The sequence below is a fragment of the Phascolarctos cinereus genome, unplaced genomic scaffold (genome assembly GCF_003287225.1).
Source record: "Phascolarctos cinereus isolate Bilbo 61053 unplaced genomic scaffold, phaCin_HiC Scaffold_4;HRSCAF=312, whole genome shotgun sequence".
NCBI classification, from domain to species: domain Eukaryota; kingdom Metazoa; phylum Chordata; class Mammalia; order Diprotodontia; family Phascolarctidae; genus Phascolarctos; species Phascolarctos cinereus.
Window position 1 is genome coordinate 63,321,529 of NW_027555847.1, and position 27,953 is coordinate 63,349,481.

General features: G+C 43.8%; 1 protein-coding gene and 1 long non-coding RNA gene across 5 annotated transcripts in view; one reads left to right on the forward strand and one right to left on the reverse strand.

The window, feature by feature from the left end:
- Positions 1-27,953, reverse strand: part of IQSEC1 (IQ motif and Sec7 domain ArfGEF 1) — a 303,399-nt gene that overhangs the window by 211,331 nt on the left and 64,115 nt on the right. Inside the window, exon 1 of one of the 4 annotated variants that reach the window (XM_020981238.2) lies at positions 15,395-15,481. The exons of the other annotated variants lie outside the window; for them this stretch is intronic. Coding sequence (XP_020836897.1) covers positions 15,395-15,471 — 77 coding nt within the window. The 5' untranslated portion in view covers positions 15,472-15,481. Of the gene's footprint in view, positions 1-15,394; positions 15,482-27,953 lie in introns of those variants that run through there. 4 annotated transcript variants of the gene reach the window in all.
- LOC110204968 (uncharacterized) lies at positions 8,654-15,491 on the forward strand. Its single transcript, XR_013485832.1, has 3 exons — positions 8,654-9,256; positions 10,484-10,670; positions 15,404-15,491. It is a non-coding gene; the product is annotated as an uncharacterized LOC110204968 (long non-coding RNA).

A 27,953-nucleotide genomic window follows, 5' to 3' on the forward strand; every position in this document is an offset into this window, starting at 1 on the left:
GTGCCTCTTGTCTTAGGACAAACCAAGCTACATTTGGGGTCGCTCATCACTACATTGGTGGCCAAGTACGGTATAGTGGAAAGGACATTGCATTTGGATTCAGAGGATCCAGGTTTGGATCCTGGCTCTGCTGTGTGACCTTGAGGAAATCACTTGGCCTCTCTGGGTCTCAGTTTCCCCATCTGTAAAATGAAGGGATTAGGCTTGTGGCTTCTAAGGTCCCTTCCAACTCTAATTCTATTATGCTATTGAATTTTTTTGGCATTGGCAGCTCCCAAAGACTCTCTCCTAAGTTAGAGAGGGTTTTGAACCTGTTCTGGGCAAGAGAATACCCCAACAAAACTACAGATTCTTGAAGTATTGTTATCATCATTATTTAATAACATTATTAAATAATAAAAATAAACCCAATAATTAATAAAATATTTATGTAGCCCTTTGAGGTTTACAAAGTGTCTCCCTCATGGCCTTGAGAGGCAGGTAACATAAGGATCATTTCTCATCACGGTCTAGTTGAAACAGGGCTCAATTTGGGGGCAGATGATCTGAATTCAAATCCTAGAGCAGCTAGCTTCCTTCTAGATGACCTTGGTCAGTCCCTTAAAGTCTCTGAGCAATTTAGTCACCTGTAAAATGAGGGGATTGAACTAGGTGAGCTCTGAGGTACCCTCTGGCTCCAAATCTAGGATCCAGGATCCATTTTACAGATGAGAAAGCTAAGGCTCTGGGAGGTGATTTTTTTTCATGGTCTCATAGCTAAGTAAATAGAAAGGCAGATTTGAAGGGGAGAAATGAACCCTCAAAAAGCTATCTCAAGGGAGAGGATGTGGAAAGAAAAAAAGGCAGTCCTACTCCTAAACCTTGGAGAAAGTAAAAGTTTATAGGTAGATTATATGTATATGAACCTCAGGGTATTTTTTTAAGATCAACTGAGTAGCTATTTTCTCTCTCCTACTCCCAGCTGTCACCATAACAGTTCAAGATGACTCTTCCCACCTCGGCCCTCCCCCTACCAAAAAAAGGATAGGCCATTTGCTGTTTGGGGGGTGTTTTTTTTTTAAACCTGTGGTTTTACTGATATAGGGAACATCCCGAGGAGAAAACTCTTTTCCAATGGAGGTCAGCACCTTCTCAGCAGTTTATAATCTTACTTGCCCAGAAGACTCAGATGTGAAATGATTTGCCTATGGTTACACAGTCAGTTTGTATCAGAGTTGGAACCTGGGGTTCTGAGGCCAGCTCTCTATTTACCAAATCATCCTGCTGCCTCTTGGACCTAGGTGGTTGTCCAGTTCTGAGGGGATGGCTGTATTTTTCCTTCTCTATGGAATACAAGGGTCTGCCTTTAGCCAATATGCTCAGAAAGCCTCCCTTCCAGCCCCGAGACTCAGAAGGAACCACTTATGAACTCAACCTAGAAAAGGCTAAAAGGTGTCCTAGCCAAGATCACTCCTCTTCCCAGAGCCTCCCATGAAGCCACTAAACACACCTCTCCCTCCCCTTTCTAACTACCCAAATGCTCTTACTGTCTGTATTTGGAACCTGAGCTAAGAATAATTGAAATGGAAGGGAACTCAGATACAGATTATCCACTCTAGGTCTCATTAAAGAGAGGTTCCAAAGTTCAAATGACTTGTCCAAGGACACACAGTTTGTGAACACTGTCACTTAATTATTCCGTCACTTAATTATGATGAATAATATACAATATTACAATTCTGTCAGTTATTATGATTGATAATATACAATAAAATATTGTGATTAATAAGTTATCAAATTATAAATTGTAATTTATAACTAAATTATAATCCTTAAAAATATAATTGGGTTTTTGGTGTTCAGTTATTTCATTTATGTCTGACTCTTCCTGACCCCATTTGGGGTTTTCCTGGCAAAGATACTAGAGTTGTTTGTCATTTCCCTCTCCACCTCATTTTAAAAAAGAAACCGAGGCAAATAGGGTTAAGTGACTTGCCCAGGGCCACACAGCTAGTCAGTGTCTGAGGCCGAATTTGAACTCAGGTCTTCCTGATTCCAGGCCTGTTGCTCTATCCACTGAACCACTTAGTTGTCCATAATTAATCGTTCTGACATTAATATTAATAACTTATATCCCAATTCTCTAATTCCATTACAAAAAGCATTTATCATTTTATCTTCTTGTGCAACAGCCCACAAAACATCAAATATAAAAGAATAATTGACAGACAGTGACTTGTTCTAGAATAATTTCTATCTGAATTTCATCGGAAAGGATGAGAATAAGTTTACAATGACAGCAGCAATAAGAGCAGACCTCGATGGAGCCCTTTAAGCTTTATAAAGTGCATTCTGTTTCCCGCTGATCCTCCTAACAACATTTAGCAGCTACTACAGTCAAAATCTTCCCCCTGGACTTGCTCAGGGTCACCAAGGTGGTTCATGTTACGGATGGGATTTGAACCCTGGAATTCTAGAGGCAGTGCTCTGCAGAGTGAGCCTGGAGCAACTGTGGTCCAGTGGGTAGTGCCCTCCAGGGAAGCTGGTGTTCAACACTGGCTCCCCCCCCCCCAGTCCCTGCCTCAGCTCTGTTTCTCCAGAGCTATTTTTAGACATATAAGTGGCTCCATATAGAGACTGCTATTTCCAGTTAAGGTTGGAAAAGGGCCCTTGAAACACAGGGATTTAAAAGTCAGTTGGGAGGAGCCACTGGGTGTGACTTCTACCAGGCAGTCAGGTTCTTCTGTCAGCTTCCTGCACTTCTCTACGTTATTTCACTCTATTTATTTTCATGTAGCCTTCATTATTTGTTTCAGTTTGGTTTGGCTTTGGTATTGGTATTGGTGGTACCTGGGAGGACTTGCTTCACGGTACCTTTGCTTGCTCCCTTTACGCTTCCATCTATATACAGTGGACATTTAAGAAGTGCGTGTTAAGTGAATCAATGATCTCCTCCTCAGGTTTGGGGGGTGGGGCTCTGATAGAGATGGCTGAGGCTATCTGCATAAAACAAGGAGGGCTCTCCTGTCGAGATGACCTGTGTTTAAAGAGATCGTTGATCAAGCAAATGAACCCCAAACTCTCTATCCAGCCCCAATCGCTCAGTCTCCCCCACTACATATTGGCAGCCTCGAGTCATCTCCCAGACACCTCTGCTCCTTACACATGTATACTCCCAAGTTACCCCTCCCTCCTATTCCTCCTCCCCCTGAACCTCTGGCCCCCTTCCATTTCCACCTCCCTTTCTTCTCGTTCTCTCCTGCAAGGCAAAGAGCCTTTGAAGGCTAGCTTCTTCAAAGGTCCCCGCAGGCGCCTCCCCCCACCTTCCCAATCACCCGAGTCCCTCCACACCACTGAGCTGGCTCCCTGCCAGCTGTCCACACTGTGCAGACGGGATCCACTCAGAAGCCCTCTGACTTCATCGTCCCAGCACACTGGGGCCCAGATGCTGAATTTGAAGGCTGTCAGAGGGAAGCGGTGCAGTGGGCAGGAAAGAGATGAGGCCTCTGGCACCCAGTCCTCCTTTAGAAGAAGAACCTTCCCTAAAGTCTCAGCCCTCCACCCTCTGTAACCAACTTTTAAACTATCCCACTTTATTCTTGTTGTCCTACCACCATGGACAACAGTAATGCCACTTCGAATTTCTGTTGTTCTTTGTGCTTTTCAGATTGATTTTTCATCAGAAAGATGAAGGGTATACAAGATAATTGCTAAACTCCTTCTTTGTTCTAATATGTTATGTTCCAAGGTCTTTTCTTGCTCTGACATTTTCTATTTTAAGGCCTCTCCCAGCTCTCATGTTCTGTGTTCTAGACATTCTGTGTTCTAAGGGCCCTCCCAGCTCTGACATTCTTTAAGGTCTTTCCCAACTCTGACATTCTAGGTTCTAAGGGCCCTCCTAGCTCTGGTATTCTCTGTTCTAAAGACCCTTCCAGCTCTGACATTCTGTGTTCTAAGGCCCTCCCAGCTCTGACATTCTGTGTTCTGAGGACCCTCCCAGCTCTAACACTCTACACTATATCCTAATCTCTCTTTCAGCTCTACTGAATGAGTCAATGAATTTATTTCCTCAATTAGAACACCAGCAATGGCCTCTGAGAGCAAGAAGGATAGAAGTAAAGCAATCCAAAGGAAAGCCTTTCAGTAATACCAACCACTCCTATTTCTGCAGCACTACTAGTGTTTACAAAGTGTTTCTTTCCCCTTCGAGGTAGGTAGGTTGATACAAGTGCTACTGTCTCCATTTTAGAGATGAGGAAACTGAGGCTTACAGAGTTTGGGCTCATTGCCACTATACTCCACCTCCCTGCCAGGGCTGAGATGAGGTTCAACAAGAACAGCTCACATGGTGATAGTCATTTCTGGCTACAAAGAACTTTACGTCCATTGTCTCCTCTGCACTCCAGATGGGAAACCGAGCTTTGCAGAAGAGAAATGACTTGTTTAAGGTCACACAGCTCCGAAGCCGCAGAGCCAGAACTACAACTCAGGCCTTTTGTCTCCAAGACCAGTGTCTCTACCACCTACACAGCCACTTAAGTGCTCTTCGGGAGGGAGCAGAGCCATCATCACACTAATTTCAACACCTTCAGCTCTTGTGCTCAATCTCATTTATTCCAGGTCCTATGCCTGAAGGCTACATGCCTATTCCCAGGATGGGCAAGAGAGGAGCTTCATGGTATGCCCTGGGAGATGATTTATACAAGCAATAAGCAAAGGGGAATTGGGATAATTGAGACAAACCTTCCTTCTTACTCAAATCAGCTAACATTTATATGGATGCTTGCAAAGCACTTTATATGTATTCTCTCATTTAATCCTTGCAATAAATTTTGGAGGTAGTTGCTATTATTATCCCCATTTTACAAATGAGAAAACTGAGGCTTGAGGGACTGAGTGACTTGCCCAGGGTCACTCAGTGTCTGAAGCAGGATTTTAATTCAGGTCTTCCTCACACCAAGTTCAACACTGCACCACCTAGCTGTCCCCAATCCCCAAATCAACCCTCCAGTGGAGGAAAAAAAAAAGATGTGCTTCTGTCTTAAATAATCAGGTTGACTCTAGCCACAGCCTCTAAGAGAGGGGTGTGTGTGTGTGTGTGTGTGTGTGTGTGTGTGTGTGTGTGTGTGTGTGTGTGTGTGTCTGTGTCTGTGTCTCCAGTCTCTCCCTCTGCCTCTGCTGAGACCATTAGAATTCCCAAATTATGTAGTTTACAATCTGCTTTCCCCTCTCCCTGCTACAATGCTCCAGAATCCTAGCTATGGGCTAGTAAAATATACACATTTCTAATGATTTGGAGGCTTCCCTAGACTTCTCTCTCCACCTCCCCCCTCCATTATTTTTTAACACCCCTCCAGGCCAGCTAATGGCCTCTCCCACCAGAGGCTGCACTGAAGACATCAATACAGCTAAAATCTAAACCAGGCAATTCTATTATTAGCAGTTTGTTTGGGAAGGGTATGAGGCTAACAGCCGCAAGGATGATTTTGGATTATCTGTGGATTTCATGGATCAATATCTGTTACCCTGGTAGTTGGAGAAAGCTCTAATGCAGAAAGCGTCTAATTCTCTGAGGGGCCAGGAAAAGAGTTTTGTTTTTTTTTTTAAACCCAGAGTCCAGGAAAGAGCAGCTCACCAGCTAAGAAAGGTTGAGTTGATGGGAATGAGATGGGGGTATAACAGACTGCCTGGTGTAGGGGGGGGGGGAGTCAGGAGGCACTTGGAGTCGAGGTAGGAAGGAGATTTCTGGGGCCTTCAGGGCCCCTGCGGGGTTTGCTCCTCAGGTCACTTCTTCAAGCCAAAGCAGGAGTGAGGGAGGAGAGTTCTATCTGCAGGGGTCTTTGCACAGACTCAGCTGTTCTTGTTTCCTGGCGAGTTTGCAGAGCACTAACGGCCTCCTTTGAGAGCTGGACCGCATGGCCAGTGACTCACACAGGCCAGTTCTGGATGAAGTCACTATCAGGCAAAGGAAAACTATTTATTTGTTCCCTAGGAGAATATGCAGTGGATTTGGGCTGCAAGGTCAGGATGTAACTTCAGGCTCTCAGAGGCAGCTAGAAAGTTTGCTCAGGGTGGAAAAAGTTCAGGGGTGGCCTCCCTACTCTAGGAGGAAGAAAGCAGGGGACAGCCAGGGGTGGGCTACCTCTTCCCCCAACCTCTGAGCCAACAGAGAGAGTATTCAAGCCAGTCACAGAATCTAGCATGGGAAGAAATCTAAGTCATGTCCAGTGAGCTGCACTTAAAGCAGGGATCGCTTCTATATCATGTCAGAAAAGAGTCATCCAGTGAATGTTTAAATACCTCCTATGACAGGAAACTCACTACACCCCAGGGCACCCATTCTATTTTGACAGTTTTAATTAGCATGTAAATGAGAAAAGGCCTTAACCATCATCTATTCTAACTTCCTCTTATGTTCTTGTTTTGTAGAGGGGAAAAGTGAGGTTCTGAAAAATTAAGAAAATTGCCAGATGTCATACAACTAGTCACTGTTGCTAGTTCAGGGAGGCAGGAGTAGAACCCAGATTTTCAGATTATAAATCTAGCACTTTTTGGTTTTTGTCAAATCACCTTGTAGTACATTGAAATCTGCCTCCCAGTATGTCCTAACTACTGGTCCTCATTCTTCCCTTCAGGGTTAAGCAGAATTAGACAAATTCCTCTTCCACAAGATGCTCTCCACAGATTTGAAGGCAGTCCCCCCAACCCCAGGCTAAACATTCCTGGCTCCTCCACCTGAAGCCTTGTATGACATCATTTGAGGGCTTCCTTTTCCCAATTGTGCCCTCCCCCGTTGTCATGGTGACCACCATTCACTAGCCAAGCCACATCCACTAGCCCTCTCATTGCTTCTTGCTTGGCCATCCCTAGGGGAAACAAGGAAGATGCCAAAATTGCTGGGTTTCCATGAGGCATAGCAGTGACTCAATCAGTCAACAAGCATTTATTAAGGGCTCACTTTGTGCCAAGCACTGTGCTGAATGCTACCAACAGCATGTCATAATCTCCATGTTACAGATGAGGATACTGAGGCTCAGAGTGAAGCGACCTGCCCATGGTCACATATCAGGGACAGGATTTGAATCCAGCCTTCTTGAATCCAAGCTCAGAGCTCTCTCCACTACACTAAGTCAGGCAGTCAGGGGACCTGACATCATAGCTCATCTTTGCCCCCAACCCTGTGGGGCTTCTGGAGCATAAGTTCTTAATGCCTCAGTTTTCCTCATCTGTGGGACGCAAGCACTAAACCTTCCTCTAGAGGGCTCTGAGGAATAGTAGACAAGCACAGATGAGAACGTGGACATGGTGATGTTAGTTCCTTAAGCCTATTTCACAAAACACTGATTTCATTATGACCCTGAGGAGTTTGGCAGGGCAGACTTTCTTATCCCCATATTACAGATGGTGGGGGTGGGGCAGGAAATGTCCAGGGATATTAAGTGAACTGCCCTAAGTTCTCCAGAGTGAGGTAAGGGCAAAGCAATGAGTAGAACTGGGCAAGTCTTCCGACTCCCTGGACAAAGCACTATGTGAAAACTGGGGCTGTGTATCAGAGCTGGCAGGCACCTCAGAAGCTGCCTAGTCTGACCCCTTCGTTTTACAGATGGGGAAACTGAGGACCAGAGAGGTTCAATAATGTGGCTAAGGTCATACAGGTAAGAAGGCCCTCTGGCTTCACCTCGTTGCTACCTCCCCCCTCCATAGATTGAGCAGCCTTGCTGGAGGCAGGGCTAAAACCAGAGATCCGTAGAGTAGCATCTGTTACTCTGTGTCACAGGCCAGCTGATGAGGGACCTGTGGTTCCACTAATAACCTAAATGGTTTAGGCTGGGAACTAGACAAAGGACCCAGTGGGATGCTTTGGGTGGAGAGATAAGTACTTCAGAACGAGCATCTTATCGGGTTTCCTCACTGGAGGGGAAAAACAGGATAATCAGCCCTTCACCCGAGCCAACTGGGTGTTGTCTATTTCATGTAACAAGCTGATTTACAATAATTCCTGTGGGTCTCAGATGGAGGAAAATGTTTGGGGAGAATGGGGAAGGGAGAAGAACCTAGTTTCCAAAATTTTTCCCAGTGAAAACATCCTAATGTCCCTTCAAATACTGTTTGCTTATCTATAGCACTGCATAGTCTTTCAGACCCTCCTTACTCCGAAGGCTTTCCAGGCTGCAGCTGTTCCCCCAAATGCTGCACATATATTATCCATAGGCTACTGATCCTGTGATTTCATTAATGTAAGGAACTCCCGGAGAAGAAATCTCCCTCCACCATTGCTGGTCAGGACCTTCTCTGCAATTTACAGTCTTGGAGAGCTGGTCGGAACACCCCTTGGGGGTACTAGATTATGATGTCATTTGGAAATATTTAACAAAATAAAGATACAATAAAACAGAAATAATGTTACACTTTAAAACTAAGTCAAATGAGAGGGACCACATGGATCCTTAAAGCGCCATGTTCTCATTTCTATTTCTAGTTTTGTATTATTATATATTTTTTATTTTTTAGAAGTTTATATATAGTTTCTATATTATATAGTTTATTTTTTTATATATTATAGAAGATGTTCCTTCTTATATACTGAGAAGGGAAGTTACTGGACCAGGGTCACACAACCAGTACGTATCAGCGTTAGGACTTGTTGCCAGGTCTTTCCGCGTGTGAGGGAAATTCTCTGTTCACTACACACCACTGCCTTTCCAGAGGACGATGATTTTAAATTAATTATAGAAGAGGAAACAGAAGTTAGGAGGGACTAACTTGCTGAAAGTCACACAGATAAATGAGTGACTGAGCTAGAGTTTGAACCCAGATGTCCTGCTTTAAAGTTAAGTATTGTTTCTTTCTCTATGCTCTGCTGCCTCTCAGTGACTACTGGGATCCTCTTAAAATCTTTTCAATTACAACATATCACCACAGCCATGAGATACAGAAATCTAAGTCCTGGGCGCTGTTCTGTTCCTGATGTGACTTCAAGCAGAACACTTCCCTTTCTGGGTCTCAGTTCCTCCACCACAGAGACTAGAAAAGGGACACTTAGCCAGAGGTCCCACTGATAATAGCAAGGAGTGGGGCGCTGGGTTTGTTAAAAGAAGAAACAACTTCCGTCTCCCACTCTCAGCTGCGACTCTTCAGGGGCAAGATTTCTCACAGCTTTTCTTCTAAGGTTTCTTCCAGTTTTGGCCTCCCATGATTCCATACCTCCTGGAGGGGAAAGAGTGCTGAATTTGGAGTCAGCTCAAGTTTGAACTTCACTGCTGATTGCCTGTGTAAGGTACCCACTGCTCTGAGCCTCAGTTTCCTTACTTTAAAATGAAAGGGTGGGATTAGATGCCTCTGAGGTCCCTTGAAGCTCCAAATCTATGATCCTATAATGTCTTTAAGTCCTGCTATCCTATGATTTAACCTCAATGTCCTCCTTGCTGGGTGCTCATTCCCTATCCGAGGGCTAAGGAAAATAATATGCTATACTCTCCACATGCATGGAGGTACTAATTTTCCCTCTCTCTTGGCATGATTACCTCCTTCCCCCTTCTTCAGGTTTAATGACTTCAAGAAGATATGAAAAAAGGGAAATATGAGACACACACATACACACACACACCCAGAAAGACTCAGAGACAGAGAGATAGAGAGACAGAGAAAACAAGATGCAGAGAGACTGAGACACACAGCAAGTCAGATACAGAGAGGACAGGGTCAGCAGTCAGCTCAGGCTCACCTACGGAACCCAGAGTGGAACCAGACGAGAGAAGGCAACTCTGCTAGTTCAGAAAGCAAAAGACAGAGCAGGACAAGAGGTTACCTCAGAGAGGAAATTACCTGGCTCTCTCTTTTCTTTGCCAGCAACAGATTTTCTCACCTTCTGCTTTTTCTCTGACAATGTGCTAACGGTAACAACTCTGGATGTGGGAGATTCCTCACCAGCTGCCAGTAATACAGTCTTCCTAGCCCAAAGGCATGAGAAAGATACTCTGAGTGACTCCAAACCCCAGACAGAGTCACCACATGCTCCAAGGCTCATCACTGGAATATTCTGATTAAACAGGGCATTCATTTTAAAGAGCCATGAAAAAAAATCAGGAGTGATTTTTGTTAGCTCCTGATTGTTATCCATCAGAGAGAGAGCACTGCTTGCCTGAGCCCTTTAAAAACCAATACTCTGGGTGGGAGGGAGAAAAAAAATCAATTTTGTTCACTGAACAAAAATTAAAATGGGAAAACTCCCATATTGTGGAAATTCAGCTATTTTTCATTTGTAGGGTGAGATTCCACTGAGGCTGACTCAGTACAACCTTCACCACTTACAGGACAAGACTTTGCTCTTTCATCTTTATGAATTTACTCTTTAGGAATGAATGAATGAATGAAATTGCTGTTAGGGAATATATAGAATATAAGAAATCAGTTTACAGGGAATATTTCAGGCAAGTAGGGCATTCAAGCTCCCTGAGGACAAGGACCTGTCTCCACTAGACTTTGTATCCCCTTCTGTCTCTAGCAGAGTGCTCTGCACACAGCAGGTGCTGGATAAGTGTGGGCAGGACTGAATTATATGGGGACTCTTGAAACCGGTAATATTGGCACCTGGGCTGGCTGGAGGGTCCAATCACTTCTGATGGGATGCACCAAGAAAGAGGGAAGGTATCTGACCACACAGCGCATGGCTAGCCCCAAGACGTTACAAGGTAAGAAGCTGTTTGTTAAGAGGAAATGAAAACCTCTGAGAGGAACTGGGAGTACATTTGGGATTTGATAGTTTGGGAACTTCCTCCAATTTAGATCACTGCAATTTAGTAGATAAGTCTTAGAGAGTTGCCTGAGTCTAACGGTGATTTATCCATGGTTATAAACATCTTCTTTTCAATTTATAGTTTTAGATACTTGCCTAAAGCCCCGAGATGTGATTTGCCCATGATTATATGGCCAGTATGTGAGAGGAAGAGACTTGGACACAGATCTTCCTTGGCTCCAAGACTGGCTTGTCTCTGAGGAGCTATAATAGTAATTTTTTTTTTTTAGGCAGTTGGGGTTGTGACATGCCCGTGGTCACACACCTAGTAAGTGTCTGAGGTCACATTTGAACTCAGGTCCTCCTGACTCCAGGGCGGATACTCTATCCTCTGCACCACCTAGTTGCCCCCTATAACGGTCATTTAAAGAACTATCCTATGGAGAGAAAGAACAATTACAACAGAGAAAACTTACCCAGCAGTTTTGCAATTTATGAAAGCCTAATGCTCAGCCACTTAAAACGCTCTTTTCATTCCACTGATTGGGAAATGCTGATGAGGGACAAAGAGATAGGTGGGCTGCAGACAGAGTCACACACATAGATAAAGAGAGGGAAAGTCTCTAAGCCCAGGGAGCTCCCCCTCCAGAAGAGACAAAGCCAAGGGTTTGGAAAGTTTTCCATTTTCAATGGCAGCTCTTTTCCTCCCTCCAGCATCAGCCTTGGGCTCAGCTCCAAGGATCTTTTACATTAAGATCCTAATGAAGAATAATTAACAGCTTAAAGGAACCCAGTATTTAAAAAGTGGTCAATTTTTCATTGCCTGCTTTTTATGTTCTTAACTGCGAAATCACTAATTTAAACAGTTAAATTCAGCAGAGGAAGAGAGGGCGGGTGGGAAACACTTGTTTAGTTTTCAAAGCTTAATCCAGGAGAGGAAGATTTGGGATCTGTGCCTTGATCCTACAGGACAATAAATTCCCTAAGAGGAGGGGCTTTTTTTTTAGCACCCCCCTTTCCCCCAATTAGGATCATGCCTCCACTTTTTTCTTTTGTTGTTGTTCTGGCCCCAGGATTTCATTGGAATGGGGAATTTCTTCCATTAATGAAGATTAGCAGAGAAACAGTTTAGCCTTAAAACACTACTCTCCACTACTCTGGGATCCAGGGATATACTGGCCTCATTGCTGTTCCTCATACCAGACACTCCATCTTCCTTTCCCATCTCCAGTTCCTGGCTTCTTTCAAGTTTTAGCTAAAGTCCTTCTGTAAAAAAAGAAAAAGCACCTAGGTGGTGCAGTGGATGGAGCTCCAGCCTTGAAGTCAAGAGGACCTGAGTTCAAATCCGACTTCGGACACATAACGCTTACTAGCTGTGTGACTCTGGGCACGTCACTTAACCCCTGATTGCTTTACTAAAAAGGCAAAACCAAAAAAAAACCAAACAAACCCAAAACCCTTTCTTGGTCTTCCTTAATCTCTCTAGCTGTGTGACCCTGCGCAAGTTGCTTAATCTCCGTCTGTCTCAGTTTTCTTAACTTTAAAATGGGGATAAGAACACCTACCTCCCAGTGGTGTTTTTGTGTGTGTGTGTGTGTGTGTGTGAAGATCAAATGAAGATAATATTTGCAAAGTGCTTAGTCCAGCGCCTGACACATAGTAGGTGCCTAATAAATGCTTGTTCCTTTCCTTTCCCTTCCCCCCCTTCTGAGATCATCTCCAATTATCTGGCATATATATTGTTTGTACATAGTTGTTTGTACGGTGTCTCTCCCATTAAACTGTGAGCTCCTTGAAAGCAGGGACTATTTTTGCCTTTCCTTCTATACCCAAAGTAGGTATATAATAAATGCTTATTGACTGAATCAGAGAGTCTCAGTGCCTGAGACACCATGAGGTGAAATGACTTGTCCCTAGTGACATAGCTAGTATGTGTCGAAAGCAGGATTTGAATTCAGATCTTCCTGACTTCAAGGGAAGCCCACCATCCATCCCAACCTGGTTAAAAATGATCGAGATGATCTCGTGTACTCTGATGGCACAACGAGATGGTGCATTCATTGAAGAGATCACTTAATTTGCAGTTAGAATACTGACCTCAGATAACAGTTAGACCAGGTCATCCCCTGCTCAGGAAGTGTCAAGAGTTTCCTATTGCCTCTAGGATAAAACCTCCACTCCTCTATCTGGCATTTAAAGTCCTGCACAGAACTTTATAGACTGATCTCACACTGCTGCCCGATGAGGGCCCTAAGTTCCTCCAAACTGACCTATTTGATGTCCTATGTATGTCAGGGCTGTGCTAGACAGTCAGCTCTGATGGCTGTAGGAAACCCACTGTTAAATTTTCAGTGTGAGCATTTATACCTCAGAAATCTGCAAAGGCTAACCAAGATCAAGCCTTGGCTTATGTGTTTTGCTGATTGTCTAGACTTAAGAAAGTAATGGAGAAAATATTCATAATGAGGATTAAATTGAAAAGTACGTTGTGCCTACAAAAAAAAAGTTCCCCTTTCTGGAGAGTTGGTTGTTAAACATTTACCAGCACACCCTTGAGTGTGTACAATATTCCATCTCCTCCTACCTTTGTGCCTTCAGCACAGGCTATACTCCATGCCTGAAAGACACTGCCTCCTTCTTCATTTCTATGCCTTGGAATCTATTCATTTTTAAGGCTCAGCTCAAATGCCATCCCTTATATACGGCCTTCCCTCATCTCCCCAGTTGTTAGTTCTGCAGCTACTTTGTACGTATTTTCTATTGATTTATCTGTACACATGTTTCATCCTAGTTAAAGGAAAACTCCTCAAGCACAGCACTATTTCTCTCCCTCCCTCCCTCCCTCCCTTCCTTCCTACCTTCCTTCCTTCCTTCTTTCCTTCCTTCCTCTCTCTCTTTCTCTTTCTTCCTTTTATCCTCAGTGCCTAGCATACCATCTGGCATATTACAGTAGACTTTAATGATTTCTTTAATTTTAATAAAGAACTTTAATAAATAATGGATTTAATACAAATGCTGAAATAAATGAATAAGCCTGACTCTTACTCAATTCTTTGACTTTGGGCAAGTTGCTGTATGTCTTCAGGACTCAGTTTCTTTCATTGTAAAAAGAGCGGTCAGATTAGATGATTTCTAAATTCCCATGGGGGTCCATTGCAATTCTGATATTCTATGACTCTACAAGTCTAGGTTTGTCTAAGGAAAGTAGGACCTACTCATTTAATCTCCCACTGTAGGATGAGCTAGGTTGATATAGACTCTTAAGTTATAGCTTGAAATAACATTATCATCTAGACAAGAAAGCCATATGGAAGTGTACACGCATACACCCACTGGCCAACCCCTCCTCCCTTTGCCTAAGGAAGTATAACAAAATTCAAGAGAGAGTGCTACCTTAACCTGGCAGGGGCCCAAGTGCAGCCAGCCAGCCAACCCCCTTCTGCCTGCTGTTCCCAAAGCCTTTGCAAAAGACAAGTACACCCTTTTCAGAGCAGGCCTATTGGAAAAGAAGAGAAAGCTCCCACCAATTTCCCAGAACTTCTTGCATGCTAATGGCTACTACTACACAGAATGTGAAATCAGGAAACACTAATTCCCCCAGAATAGCCTGAATAATCCCTTCCTCCTCTCTGTGCTCCATAATTACTCTGTGTTAAATACAGTCCCAACCAAGAGCCACATGAATACACTTTTGTTGTCTGGGGATGGTTACTTAGCCAAGGTGTACATATGGACTGCATACGATTTCTAAAGAATTAGGCAAGATTTATTAACAATCCCGCCCATGGTATTTCTCTGCCTCCCCTCTCTAACGTATGGGAATGTCTCCCGAAATTCCCCAACTCGTACTTTTCCTCCCAGCTACACTCCCAAGATGGCACCCACCCAAATGAAAGGATCGCCTTCTGGGTTAAGGGTCACCACAGGCTGCATTGTGCTCCTCCAGTGTGTAGACAAGTCCCTGAGTACTGGAGGACCTAGCTAGCTATTTTCCCTCCTCACCGCCCCTCTCCCTATCAATCACCCTGGGCTTCCCTGTCAGACTGGCCCTGAGAAGTGTCAGCCCACTGGAATGGCTGAGAGGTGCACTGTATTCCGCAGGAGAAACGCAAAATGAATGCACTGCTTATCAAAAATGCTTCTGGTCGGCCAGCTTATCAGCATCACTCAAATTTCCCCGGCCTTCCAGGCACTAGCTGCTGTTGGGCAGGCCAGAGGTGCCCACCAGGCAGGAGGGGAGCATGGAGCTGAGAAGTCAAAGCTTTGCTTAACTTGGAATAAAAAAGTGAAAGTTCATTCAAGAAAGTTCACTTTCTTCTCCAGCAAATTCCTCCCCAAATTATTCCTCAGTGAGGGGTTGCTTAATCTGAGGTTCCTGGACTTGCTTAAAAATTTTTTTTTTGATAGCCATTTTTCAATATAACTGGGTTTCTTTGTAATCTAGATACTTTATTTAATGCTTCTAAAAATGATTCTGAGAAGAGGCCCACAGATTTCAACAGACTACCTACTCGAGGGAGCCAGGACCCTGCAAGGTTAAGAATCCCCACCTTGGGGAAGAACTTTGACCAGTATACTTTGAAGTGTTCTTAGCAATTTCTCCGGCACAGAAATGAACCCTCCCCATCCATTAGCATTAGCACAGCCCTGCAACACTCATCACACTGAATGCTGCCTTACCTTTTATAGAACCCATGAAGAGGCTGGAGACACAGAAACTGCCAGTAATCCAAGCAGAAGGCCTTTAGCTTGAGCATTTTCAAATACTCTGCCGACCCTCTGTGCCTGAGAAGGTAGGTTCAAAGCGGTTTCTCCACAAAGAATATGAAGCTTGCTATTGGGATTCGGCGGCGAGCTTGTGAGCCAAACCTGAAAGTTCTCTGGCCACTTACCCCGGCCTGGTTTCTGGCTCCCCACTCCCACCCGGACCCTCTTGGCTACAAGCTTGAGTGGCCAGTCCCTAAGCTCTGCGGCCGGTCCCTGCAGCCTCCCCGGCACATGGCCCCAGCCCTGGCCGCCACAGTACAGTACACTTCTGAAATACAAAGAGACGGGCACACAAAGCCTACAAATGCATTTGCTCTGCTCTCTGCACTCGCTCGCTCGCCTGCGGCTCCCCTCTGCCAAGCTCTTCTTACTCACATCTCCACCCGAGGTATGCCAGGGCGATGCCACACTCTGCCTGCCTCCTGGCTCCCGTTAGTTAGTGCAGGGTCTGGGAGCCTACCGGGCCGTGTCCGGGGCCACCCAGAGCCGCCGGTCACTGGCCACCCGTGGCCTCCCCCGGCCCACCATCCTCACTGCACCTGGCCCTGGGAGAGGAGAAGTGCAAGCCCATCCCCTTGAGCTCCGGACGAGGCTCGTTGCCCTCTGCGGTCCTGCCAGCAGCCGTTGGCTGTTTGCTTGTCCCGGCCCAAACTCCAGAGTTCCCAAGGACACAGCTCGCAACTCTTTCTTTTCAGCTAGATCTCCTGGAGTGAATCATATCTGCCCCATTCATCGTCGGTGCCTGCCAACACCTATGATTGATCTGCCCTTCCCTTATGATGCTGAGGGAAAGAGTTGGGGCTGGCGGGGGTGGGGGGACCATCGAGGAGGGGGAAAAGAAGGCAAGCACCCTCCCCACTCTTCAGATAAATTATGCTTATCTTATTCCCAGCACACTTTGCCAGTTAGGCCTGCGTGAAGAAGAAAAAAAAACTAATCATCTGAGCCACATGGTGCTCTTGGGGGGTGGGGTAGGGGAGAAGCTCCCAGCTATAAAAGCCAGCCAGATAAAGCCTCACTAAGATAGGCTGATTCTGGTTGCCCGGGCAACAGGCACACATTGATAAAATCTAAAATGGAACCTCGATGACCGTAGCTCATTGGCTGATGGGAGGGGACTCTTGTCACTCCCAACCGGTGTGTACTGAACTAATGCACCCGCATGGCAACCCCATCAGCTGGGAATGGAACTGGGGGCCGGGCTAAGAATTGGTGATGCAAGCCGAGCCCCAGGCTCCGGCATTGTTGGGCAGAGACAGTGGGAACCTTCCTCTTCCGAATGGCAGAAACAATGGGGATGTACTCAACTCTCTCCCCTTTGTGGTTTTTTTAAAATGTAAAATTAAGAGGCAGAAAACACAACAAAAAGAAAAAATAAAACAAAACTAGGCTTTTTCAGCCAATTAATTCTCAGTCTCAATATTTTCCTCCTTCTTGGAGCACACAGGGCTTTGTAGTGAGGAGGAAGGCAGTGGATGACCCTCTCCTGCTCATTTGCCCTCCAAATTCCATTCATCTCAGCCTTCCCATCTCAGATACATACTTGCCTTAGGTACAATACCCTTGCAATAGCATACACACAATTCCCGAATTCCAGATCTAATGATAGCTACCATAGAAGGTGGATATTGCCAAGGGTGGGCACTGAGTGGATTGACAGATGCAGGTGCCTTTCAGCCTAAGGATCTGTTCATAGGAGGGACTCAATTTAATGCCACTGGACAGGGGAGCTCAAGAATTTGGTACTCTTTTCCTTTAAGGATATAGAAATGTATCCAGGCAGGTATGTGCTGGTAAATGTTTAACAACTGGCTCTCAGGGGAAAAAATGGAAGCACACATTTTAGATTTAATCTGCCTTATTAACGTCTTCCCCCATCATTTTCTTTAGTCTAGAAAATTAAAAAAAAATCCAATAAATCAATCATGCACAGATTTCTTAGGTGGAAAGCCTTCACTAACTCTTCTTAATTCTAGTATTTTCCCTCTTAATTATTTCTTATTTATCCTGTATATAGCTTGCTTTGTATATATTTGTTTGCATGTTGTCTCCCTTGTTAAACTGTAAGTTCCCTGAGGGCAGGGACTGTCGTTTGCTCCTTTTTTTTGTATTCCTAGGGTTTAGCACACACAGTGCCTGCCACAAAGTAGGTCCTTATTAAATGTTTATTGAACTGAATTAAATTAAATGCTCATACTGAAAATTTGAGCAGTGTTTGAGCTGGTTCCAGCCTATCCCTGCATCCATGACTTCTCCTCAGAGGACTGTAGCTTTAGAGCTGGAAGGCACATTATAGATCATTCATATAGTATAACTATTTTATTTTACAGATAAGAATACTGAGACCCAGAGAAGTTAAGTGACGGGCCCATGCAGGTAGCAAGTGACAGAGCTATGACAATCTTCCAGGTGTGTGTAATTCTGATCCAAGCTTATTGTCTTTCTGTAAATTGTTCCCAGAACATTAACTCCACATGTCAGAGGCCTTCCTCTGGTTCATTTAATGTTTTTGTGGGTATGACTGATTTGCTTGGCTTGTCCATACATCACTTCTCAATCTTATTACATGCGTGGGCCCATCTACTTTTCCCATTAAACATGCCCTTCCTTCATTACCTCTTTAATACCCTTCACCATCAATCTTTCCATTGCCCTTTGGACTACCTGAAATGGCAATTTTCTTGAGATTGTAGTATTTCGGGTTTCACAGATTCACAGCCAAGAGGGATTTATAAGCCTCAAGAATGGAACTATGCTAAAGAACATGTTCCTTCCTGGCCTAGGTGCTCAAAGAAATGACTTCACACTCCGTTGCTCAGGTTGTACACTTCTCCCCACCCCTCCTCCTTGACAACAGTGCCCTCCTCTTCCTCTATTCCTATCCTGCTCATTTTCCAGGACTAATTAAAGTCCCATCTTTGTAAAGACAAATGGCTCTGCTTCATATGAAAATCCCAGCTTCCTGATTTCTCATACCACATTAAGAACTTATCATACTCTGGTTTGTTATTATTCTCTTTTCCATAGGTCTAAAATTTCTCTCCCTTAGCAGAAATCTCTCCAAACTCCCTGAGGGTGGGGACTTGGGTCTTTATCCCTTTGCTCCCCAAGCTAGTTCCGGGCTGGGTGTACAGTAGTCAGTTCAGCGTTGGAACTTAGTCTAACTTTGGTCAGGAAACTTAACATCTGTCCCTCTTCCTCAAGGAAAACTGCAAATTAAGACTAAATAGGAAGAAGCCTGATTTTTCTCTTTTCATTTTGCTGGCTATTGATTTTGGAACGGGAAGGAAGGTGTGAATCTGTGGGGTTTAAAAGTATGGAAACTGGGGCAGGTAGGTGGTGAACTGGATAGAGCACCGGCCCTGAAGTCAGAAGGACCTGAGTTCAAATCCAGCCTCAGACCAAACACTTGATGCTTACTAGCTGTGTGACCCTGGGCAAGTCACTTAACCCCTATTGCCTAAAAAAAAAAAAAGTATGGAAACTGAGGTCCAAACTTCACAACCAAGTTAATGAAGAGTGAGCATCTAGAAGTCTGTCCAAGCTCTTATTGTTTCCAGAACCAAGCTAAAACGAGCACAACATAAGGCTGAGCTCATCAGGGATGGAATGGTAAAAGCACTACATTTGCAGCAAGAGGACTCAGCTTCCAATTCTGGATCTGCCCATTGCTCCCTATGTGGCTTCTTCTCTGGGCCTCAGTTTCCTTTTCTGTAAAATGAGATGGTTGGTACATAAGACTTCTCCCAACCCTGTCTATAATCTTGTTACTACATCCCAAGCTGAGATCACAGCAGTAGCTTACCTCTTCTCCTCAATTATTAGTCAAGTATATAGTATTCAGCATCCCCTACATGCCCAATACAATTTGATTCAACAAGGGTTTATTAAACCTAGATCCCAGATTAGTGCCAATAATGAATCCCATGAAGTGGTCACATGTATTTGAATTCACACTGTTCAAAGTTATAATATCGTAGAATATGGTCATTGGTTACAACCCAATGTAAATGTGCAGTATGAATTCAAATAATGCAACCACTTCACAGGATTCATTATTAGAACTAATGAGGCACCTAGCCCTATGTACAATGAAAAAGATAGGATTCTATGAGATGGAGGACAGAAGAGAGCTTTTCAGGCATGTGGAAGAGTCTATACAAAGACATGGAAGTGGGAGATGTAATGTCGTAATGCTGTATGATGCATGTTGCTGTGTAATGTTATAATGTAATGTTGTAATGTTATATGTGAGGGAATGCCAAGTAGGTTATTTTTGGCTGGAACATAGAGTGAGTGTGTAAAAGGGAATAACATGAAATAAATCTGCAATGATAGGTGGGAAGCAGCTTGCAAAGGCTTTAAATGCCAAATGGGGCCATTTGTATATTGCCCTAGAGGCAAGAGGGAGCCATTTACAACGCTAGAGCAAGGCATACTGTCCTGCTCAACCCTCTCCAGAGTAGAATTAGCATTACAGAGACAGTGGGATGTAGTGGGGAAAGCACTGGACTGGCTGCCTGGAGACCTCATGGGTAAGTGTGCCATAAATTAGCTGTGTGACCTCAAGGAAATCCGTTCCCCACTCAAGGCCAGCATTTCTGCATCTGCAAATGGGAGGTGTCGGGTAATGTCAATTCAACAGATATTTATTAAACATCCACTGTATAGCTAAATGCTGGAGATACAAAGACAAAAAATGAAACAGGCCCTGCCCTCAAGGAACTTGCAATCTACTAATTTAAAAGGAACCTACAATCTACTAGGTAAAAGAGGCAGTTCTTTGCCTTATTTCTTACCTAGCCCTAATCACTGAATGCATGTTGCCTCAGTCAAACTGAGACCTGGGAAAGACCTTAACTTAAAAAGGGCAGGGTCTCCCACTGCATCTGGGGCCATCTCCAGTAGTCCTGCTCTACATCTTTCCACTGGACCCAGATGGCTCCAGAGGAAAGAGTGAGTCTGGTGACTTTGCACAGCCCTCCCTCACTTAAATCCAGTTCACTTGCCAGTCATGGCATCACCGTCCTGATGTCGAGGAAGAAAAAGGAAAAGGAAAAACAGCAACTCTCTCCAGATTCCTTTTACAAGACATTTTCTCTACAACTAGCAATGACCAATTCTATTTTCTCCAGGCAGTAACTTTTCCTATAATATTTGAGGAGGCTAGCCATATTTTAATTATGCATCTGAAACCTAGGCTTTCTGGTGAAAAAACAATTGTCAGATGTTATAAAAACACAAATTTAGAGCTGGAAGAGAGGGAAGAGATAGATCATCTACTTTGTATTACTTTGTATACACTTTGAACCTATTTGTTAACATGTTTAGTAGAGTCTAAGTTCCTTGAGGACTGGGCCTGTTTGATTTTTTTCTTTTTATCTCCTGCATTTAGCACATAGATGTTTAAGAAATGTTTGTCGAATTGAAATTACTCTGACACCTCCCATTTGCAGGTGCACAGATGGAGGTCTTGAGTGGGAAATTGATTTCTTCAAGGTCACACAGCTAATCTGTGGCATGGTTACCCCTAAGGTCTCCTCACTGCCAGTCCAGTGCTTTCCGCACTATATCACCCTGCCTCTGCAATGCTAATTATACTCTGCAGAGGAAATAGAGTCGGAAAAAAAAATTGGATAAGATACTCTTCTCTTCTTCCCCCTGTGTATGTGAGTATGTGGCGCGCGCACACACACACACACACACACACACACACACGCACACCATTTAGCTTCCCCCTCATGCCCACCCTTAGGGAAAAATCAAACAGTCTCTTGAAAAGGGGCCTTTGACAACCAAGGTCTTGGTTCCTAAATTCCCAGGCTGGGAACAGGACCCCAACCTCCCAAGTGGGCTGCAGTCCCAGATTGCCACTGGGCTCTGGGAGTTTTGTCCCTGAAGTCGAGGACTCCACTAAGACAATGAGCCAGTCTGCAAGTTTTTCCAGTGATATCATGAAAAGCTGGCCAGTGCATAGAGAGATGCAGCATGCAGGAAGCTGCCTCCGTCCAACCCTCCCTCTGCCAAGGAGCTGGGGGAGAACCCTACAATACCAGAACAGCAAAAATCTCAGTACCTTTGTTGCTAACTAGCTCTGTGACCCTGGATAAGACATGGCATCCTTTTCTGGGTCTGAGTTTTCTCCTTTATAAAATAATAGGGTTGGATTAAATGACCTCTAATGTCCCTTCTTAAGATTCTACAAGCCTAGGATTCTGTTATTGCAGGTTAACAATGCAGGTCCTGGAGACAAGCAAACACAGAAAGCCCCTTAGATCCTCATATGTGTCAGTAAAGTCTTATCTTCCCTACAAATCTGAAAGCTCCCAAAATAGTCAGGAGTCAGGCTTCTTGCTTTGCTGACACCTAAGGTGGGGGCAGGTAGGTGGCACACCAGATAGAGTACCCTGCCTGGAGTACTGAAGATTCATCTTCCTGAGTCAAATATGACTTCAGACACTTAACAGCTATGTAGACCTGGGCAAGTCACTTAACCTTGTTTGCCTCAATTTCCTTATCTGTAAAGTGAGCTGGAGAAGGAAATGCTAAACCATTCTAATATCTTTGCCAAGAAAAGCCCAAATGGAGAAAGAGTCTGACTCGACATAAAATGACTGAATAACAGAGGTGGATTTAAGCTCACATTTATATGACATTTTAAGGATTAGAAACCACTTTCATGATGACAATTGTATGGTGACCTCGGAAACCAACTAGTTTAATTCCTTTATATGTGAAGAAATTGAATGAATAAGCATTTAAGTGCTAAAAGGAACCATCCCATCCAGTCCAGCACTCCATTTTACAGAGAAGGAAGCTGAAGCCCACAGAGGTCAGATGACTCGTTCCAGTGCCTAACACAGTGCCTGGCACATAGTAGGTGTTTAATAAATGCTTGTTATCTGCCTAAAACTGCAAGTTCTTCATGGAGTTTCCAGAACGAATTAACTGATTTTCCTAAAGTATGACTGGATAAGAATGAAGAATTCTGTGAACACCTCAAGAGCTAGCTGACTCTAAGTTTAATTTGGGAGATACTTGCAGAATGGAATAATAGCAATTATAAATGAATCTCTGCCCTTTCAGTGAAAAACAAGCCAACAAACCCCCAAATGCTTGGTGATTGATTGCCCAAGGTCACCAGCTTGGAAAGAAACTCTGATTCTCCGAGTCTAAATCTATCCACTGCTCTCTTCTCCATCATCTATTGGCATTTCAGGAAGAAGTGACCTCAGTGCTCATGACCCTGGGCCACACCTTGTATTGACCTGAATCCATTTCCGTTTTCCTAAAATCCAAACTTTTTTTTTCAAGATCCTTGAAATATCCAACATATAATTTGTATTTCCATGCTCAACATATGCATTTCTGAGAGACATTTGAAACACATCACTGTTTGGGGCTCTGAAAAAGAGGAGAATTTGGGATTTGGGTCTGGGGAGAAGATACTGCACATGGCTGGGTGCTGCACATCTCCATCACCTAAATCTCACAGGCAGAACCTCCTATGCAAGGTGTTAATAAAAGCCTAACACTTTTAGAGAGACTTCCTAGGTCTGATCCAAGAAGACAATGCAGGAGATTATCGATTCATGGAATATTAGAGCTGGGAGATTTTTTTGGAGACCAGCTAAACCAACCTGCTCATTTGCCAGACAAGGAAACTGAGATCTAGACTCATGGTCTACCCCTCAAGAAGGTTGCCTTACTGGCTCCTCAGGAATGAATCCTATAATGGCTTTCATACTACTTTCCATGACTATAATGCCTTTGAACTTTTCAGAGTGGTTCCAAACTGTATGGGAGAGGCAATGTAGTAGAGTGGATAGAGAACTGGCCTGAGAGCCAGGAAGACCTGGATTCAAGTCCTGTCTCTGACACATACTGGCTGTATGACCCTAGGCAAGTCACTTAAATTTTTACTGCGTAGGTCAAAAAACTTTAGCAACAGTAAAAGGTTTCTGAGTGCACAACAACCAAAGATTAATTAAAAATCAAACATATAATGAATCCAAAGTGTTTCTGGTAGCACTTGCCTGTGTTGTGTGACACAACTTCACTGCAGCCTTGGTTCTGAACACAATGCATGTGCACTTTGCACTACACATGCCCTCAGGCCACACAACCCCAAGGAACAGTGTTAAAACACGAAAAGGGGTCCTGGGTGGAAAAAGTTTCAGAAGCCCTGCTCTATACCAAAGAAATCACAAATCTAGTCCCTATCATTTTACATCTGTAATCTCATTTGATTCTCTCAATAACCTGGTGAGGTAGGTAAGGCAGGGTATTACTCCCATTTGACAGATGAGGAAACTGAGGTACAGAAAAGCTAAGTGAATTGCAGAAGGTCACTGGATGGGTTCATTCTGAACCAGGGCTAAAATCACAACCTCCCTGAATCCTAGACCTGGAAGCTGCAAAGAGGCAATTTAAGTTTGATGCCAGGAAAAAAAATTCCTACTAATTAAAGTGGAATGGGCTGACTTAGGACACCATGGGTTGCCCCTTATTGGAGGTATCTGGGCAAAGGCTGAGTGGCTACTTGTAGGGGTTGTTGTAGTAAGGATTCCTTTTTGGGTATGAGTTAGACTGGACAGCCATTGGGATCTCTGCCAACCCTACAGTTCTGGGATTCTGTGGTCTTATCAAGGCCATATTATTCTCAGTACTAGAAAAAGATGCTTTATTGTTATCAGTGATACTAAAGTGTGAAAATCAATACCATATTCTTTGTTCTCCTCTCTTTCCTCTCTTGCTATTTACAGCACTTTCCCCTCCCCTTCCCCGAGTCTCCAAAAAGCCTTAAAAGCAGGGTTTGACTGTAAACTGAACCTTTTCTAACAAACAAATGGGAGCAGATCATCTCTTCCATCCTTTCTCCCACCCAAACGGCTCAGGCTTAGAGTAGTGTTTTTTGTGAGTAATGAGTTCCATTAGCAGTTGCTTTCCTGGTATTCCAGCTCTTTCCCCAGCCCATAGATGTCAAATCAGCTCTGGAGAGTACACAATGGAGAGATAAAGTCTACCTTTAATAAAGGGCTTTGATAGATTCAAAGAAAAAAGCCCTCAAATAGTTACCACTCTTCTTTCCACCCAATCCAGCTGCTAGGGATGTATTACCACATGCCTTTTTACTCCAACACTTTTATGGGGATGGGGAGAGGAGAGGGGAGTGGTAGAGAGAAACTCTCTCTTGTTTGTGTCTTCCAACAAACATTTATCAATAACTTGCTCCATGTGATGCATTCAGGTGTAGGAAACCTGTGGCCTTGGGGCCACGTGTGACCCTCTAGGTCCTCAAGTGTGGCGTTGCACAGAGGTCCACACATGGCCTTCCAAGTTCCCCACCCCTGACAGATTAGGCAATGAATCTCTGTTAAACAGGATGGCTGGGAACTTAATAGGGCATTAGACTTTGTAAGGATGATGTGGGAGAAACAACATATAATAAGACTAGAAAATGCCGGTCACATGGACCATTTTTCCCTCAAAAGAAAATGAGACTTAATTGGTCCAGGGCCCAAAGATTCAAACCCTAATTATCTTCCCAGTTGCCTAAGGCATAAAAGCATACAAGCAGTGAGGGATTCCTTATGTTTGATAGACTCCTCACTGATGTGTGAGTCAACATACTCTTCTGACTTGATGCCCCCATCATGGCAAATACAAAGATGAAGGGAGCTGGGCCTAAATGAATCAATGCCATATCTTGGTTGTTTAGTTTTTCCATGTTATTGTTAAGTAAATGTCTTTTGTTAAATGTTATACAGTGTTTGAGTACCTGGGCAGCTAGGTGGTACTGGATAAAACACTGGACCTGGAGTCAGGAATTAGTTTATTCAAATTAGCTTATTAGCTGGGTGACCCTGGGCAAATCACTTAACCTCTGCATGCCTCAGTTTCCTCAACTGTAAAAAAAGGGGTTAAAAATAACATCTACCTCATAGAGTTGTTGTGAGGATCAAATGAGATATTTGTACAGTGCTTAGCCCAATGCCTGGAATGCCACAGGCACTTAACAAATGCTGTTCTTTTTTAAAAATTATTTTATTTTAATTTTTTAAAAAATAAATGCTGTTCTTTTCCCCTTTCCTTGATTTAATTCCAATACCAATCAAACCTGAACCAATGGCTTAGCCTGAGTCAGGACTGGCCTAGAGTGGATGAGATACTCACCCACATTTGTCTGAGCAAGACCCTCTTGAAAGCCACTTATCTGTGAATCAATGCTGGAAAGTCATCCTTGCTCTATTCCTTAGAGAGGAATCACTGTCTCAGAGCTGAACAGGACCTCTGGGGGTATCTGGTCCAACCTCCCTCCCCACACTTGAACTCTCTCCAACGGCATCCTCGATGGATGATCATTCTGCCTCTGAATGAAACCCACAGCACAACTTACTGTCACCTTGGGTTCATCATTGTTGGGTTGACGTGAAAGAAAGTTTCTGCTGCTATTAAGCCAATACCTACCTCTTCACAGTCCATAAGATTTAAAACTGGAAGGAACCTACAAGTTTATTGAATCAGACCCCTTTCATTTTGCAGATGAGGAAACTGAGGTCCACAGAGAAGAGAGTTGCCCAAGTTCACACATTTCTATAGCACTTTAAAGTTTACAAATTGCTTTATCTACATTATTTATTTGATCCTCAGAATTGACCTGTAATTACTGAACTTAAATACATCCTTCTCTAATGACTCAGAAAGCACTATGGTAGAAGAAACACTGGCTTTGGAATCGGGGACCTGGATTCCAAACCTAACACTGCTATTTACTACCTATGTGATCTTGGGCTTACTAAAGGACCACACCTTACTACCTTTGTGATTCTTTTGGCTTCAGTTTCCTCCTCGAGGACTGGATCCCATGATATCCTAGGTTCCTGTTGGCTCTCAATCCAATCCTGGGATGATAGACTTGGATCCAGGATTTGAACTCAGGTCATCGATCTTGGGGCCTATATCTAGGACCTCAGAGGTCATTTAGTCAAACCCCATCATTTTATAGAGGAGAATGACGAAGTCCAGGGAAAGTAAGTGCCATGGCCCGAGGTCTCATCGGTGGTAAGCATCAGATGTAGGATTTGAACCTAGAACCTCCGATACCAAAGCCTTTCCTGTGTACCATCCTCAGACTTCAAGTCTGGTGCTCTTTCCTCTACACTCTTGTCTACATGGTCCCATCAACATGCAGGGATATCATTCTGATCATTGGCTTTCACTGTTGATCAGTAGCAAATTTGCTTTAATGGAATGATAAACAGCAGAGAATAAGTAGTAACTTATTCATAAATTTATAGTTTTTTTGAGAGCTTATTATGAATTGTGAATTTATGTTGACTTGCTTTACAATAGTGTTAGGGCCCATTTATGCCTTAGTTCCCGATATATACAATACTTGAAAGTGAAGAGGCTACATTTCTTTTAAAACATTCTACCAGGGCGGCATTGGCTGATTAGGCTGCTGTCTCTGGGTGTGATTTAAGGGGAATGAAAAGTATTTCTATCAAATCTTTCTCCTACTAGTAAGTCATGGTGATGGAAAGTCCACCATTAGAGCTTCATGCCTTTGGCTTAGGGCATTGTGTTAAGAAGGCAGCATGATGTCAGTGGAAGGGAACGTAGACTTGGAATCCGAGTTTGGACTTGAGTGAGTATAGGTCAGTAACAATTTCTCTGAGCCTCAATTTCTTCATTTGTAAAACAGAGATAATGAAACGTGTACTGTCCACAGTAGGGGATTATTTAAGGAAATATACTTCTAAAACTTAGATTCATGTAAATGTGAGTTATTTTTGTTACTGGTTAAAATTTCCTTCTGTAGGAATAAATCAAACTATTATGAGTTATTAGCCTACAGTTAATTATTGATCAAAAATAAATCCATTCACAGTTTGCTTTAATTTATCATATTAGCCAATCATCTCTTGGGGGTTCTACAGAGGATGGATCATTTTGATGGGGTAGGAGGAAAGTCAAGGTCCATAGCATGGGACACAGGACAAACAGGCGTGGTTGGAGTATCCTGGCTAGGGGGAAGCATGAAGGCACCAGTGATATTGCTACTCTTCCTACGAGGGGAAGGTAGCAATGAAAAGGGGAAGGACCAGACAGAGAAAGAAGGATGGAAGACAAACTTTGCCCACGCCATATTTTTGGTTTGGTAAGCCTACAACTTATATCTTCTAGTTCTTTCCCCAGGAATTCTCCCTTTCTGTTCACTCTACCCTCTCCTTCTTTCGTTGTTCAGTCATTTCAGTTATCTCTGACTCCTTGTGGGGTTTTCTTGGCAAAGATACTAGAACGGTTTGCCATTTCTTATTCCAGCTCATTTTACAGATGAGAAGACTGAGGCAAACAGGGTTAAGTGACTTGCCCAGGGTCACACAGCTAGTAAGTGTCTGAGGCCAGATTTGAACTCAGGGTGATGAGTCTTCCTGACCCCAGGCAGGGCACTTTATCCACTGCACCA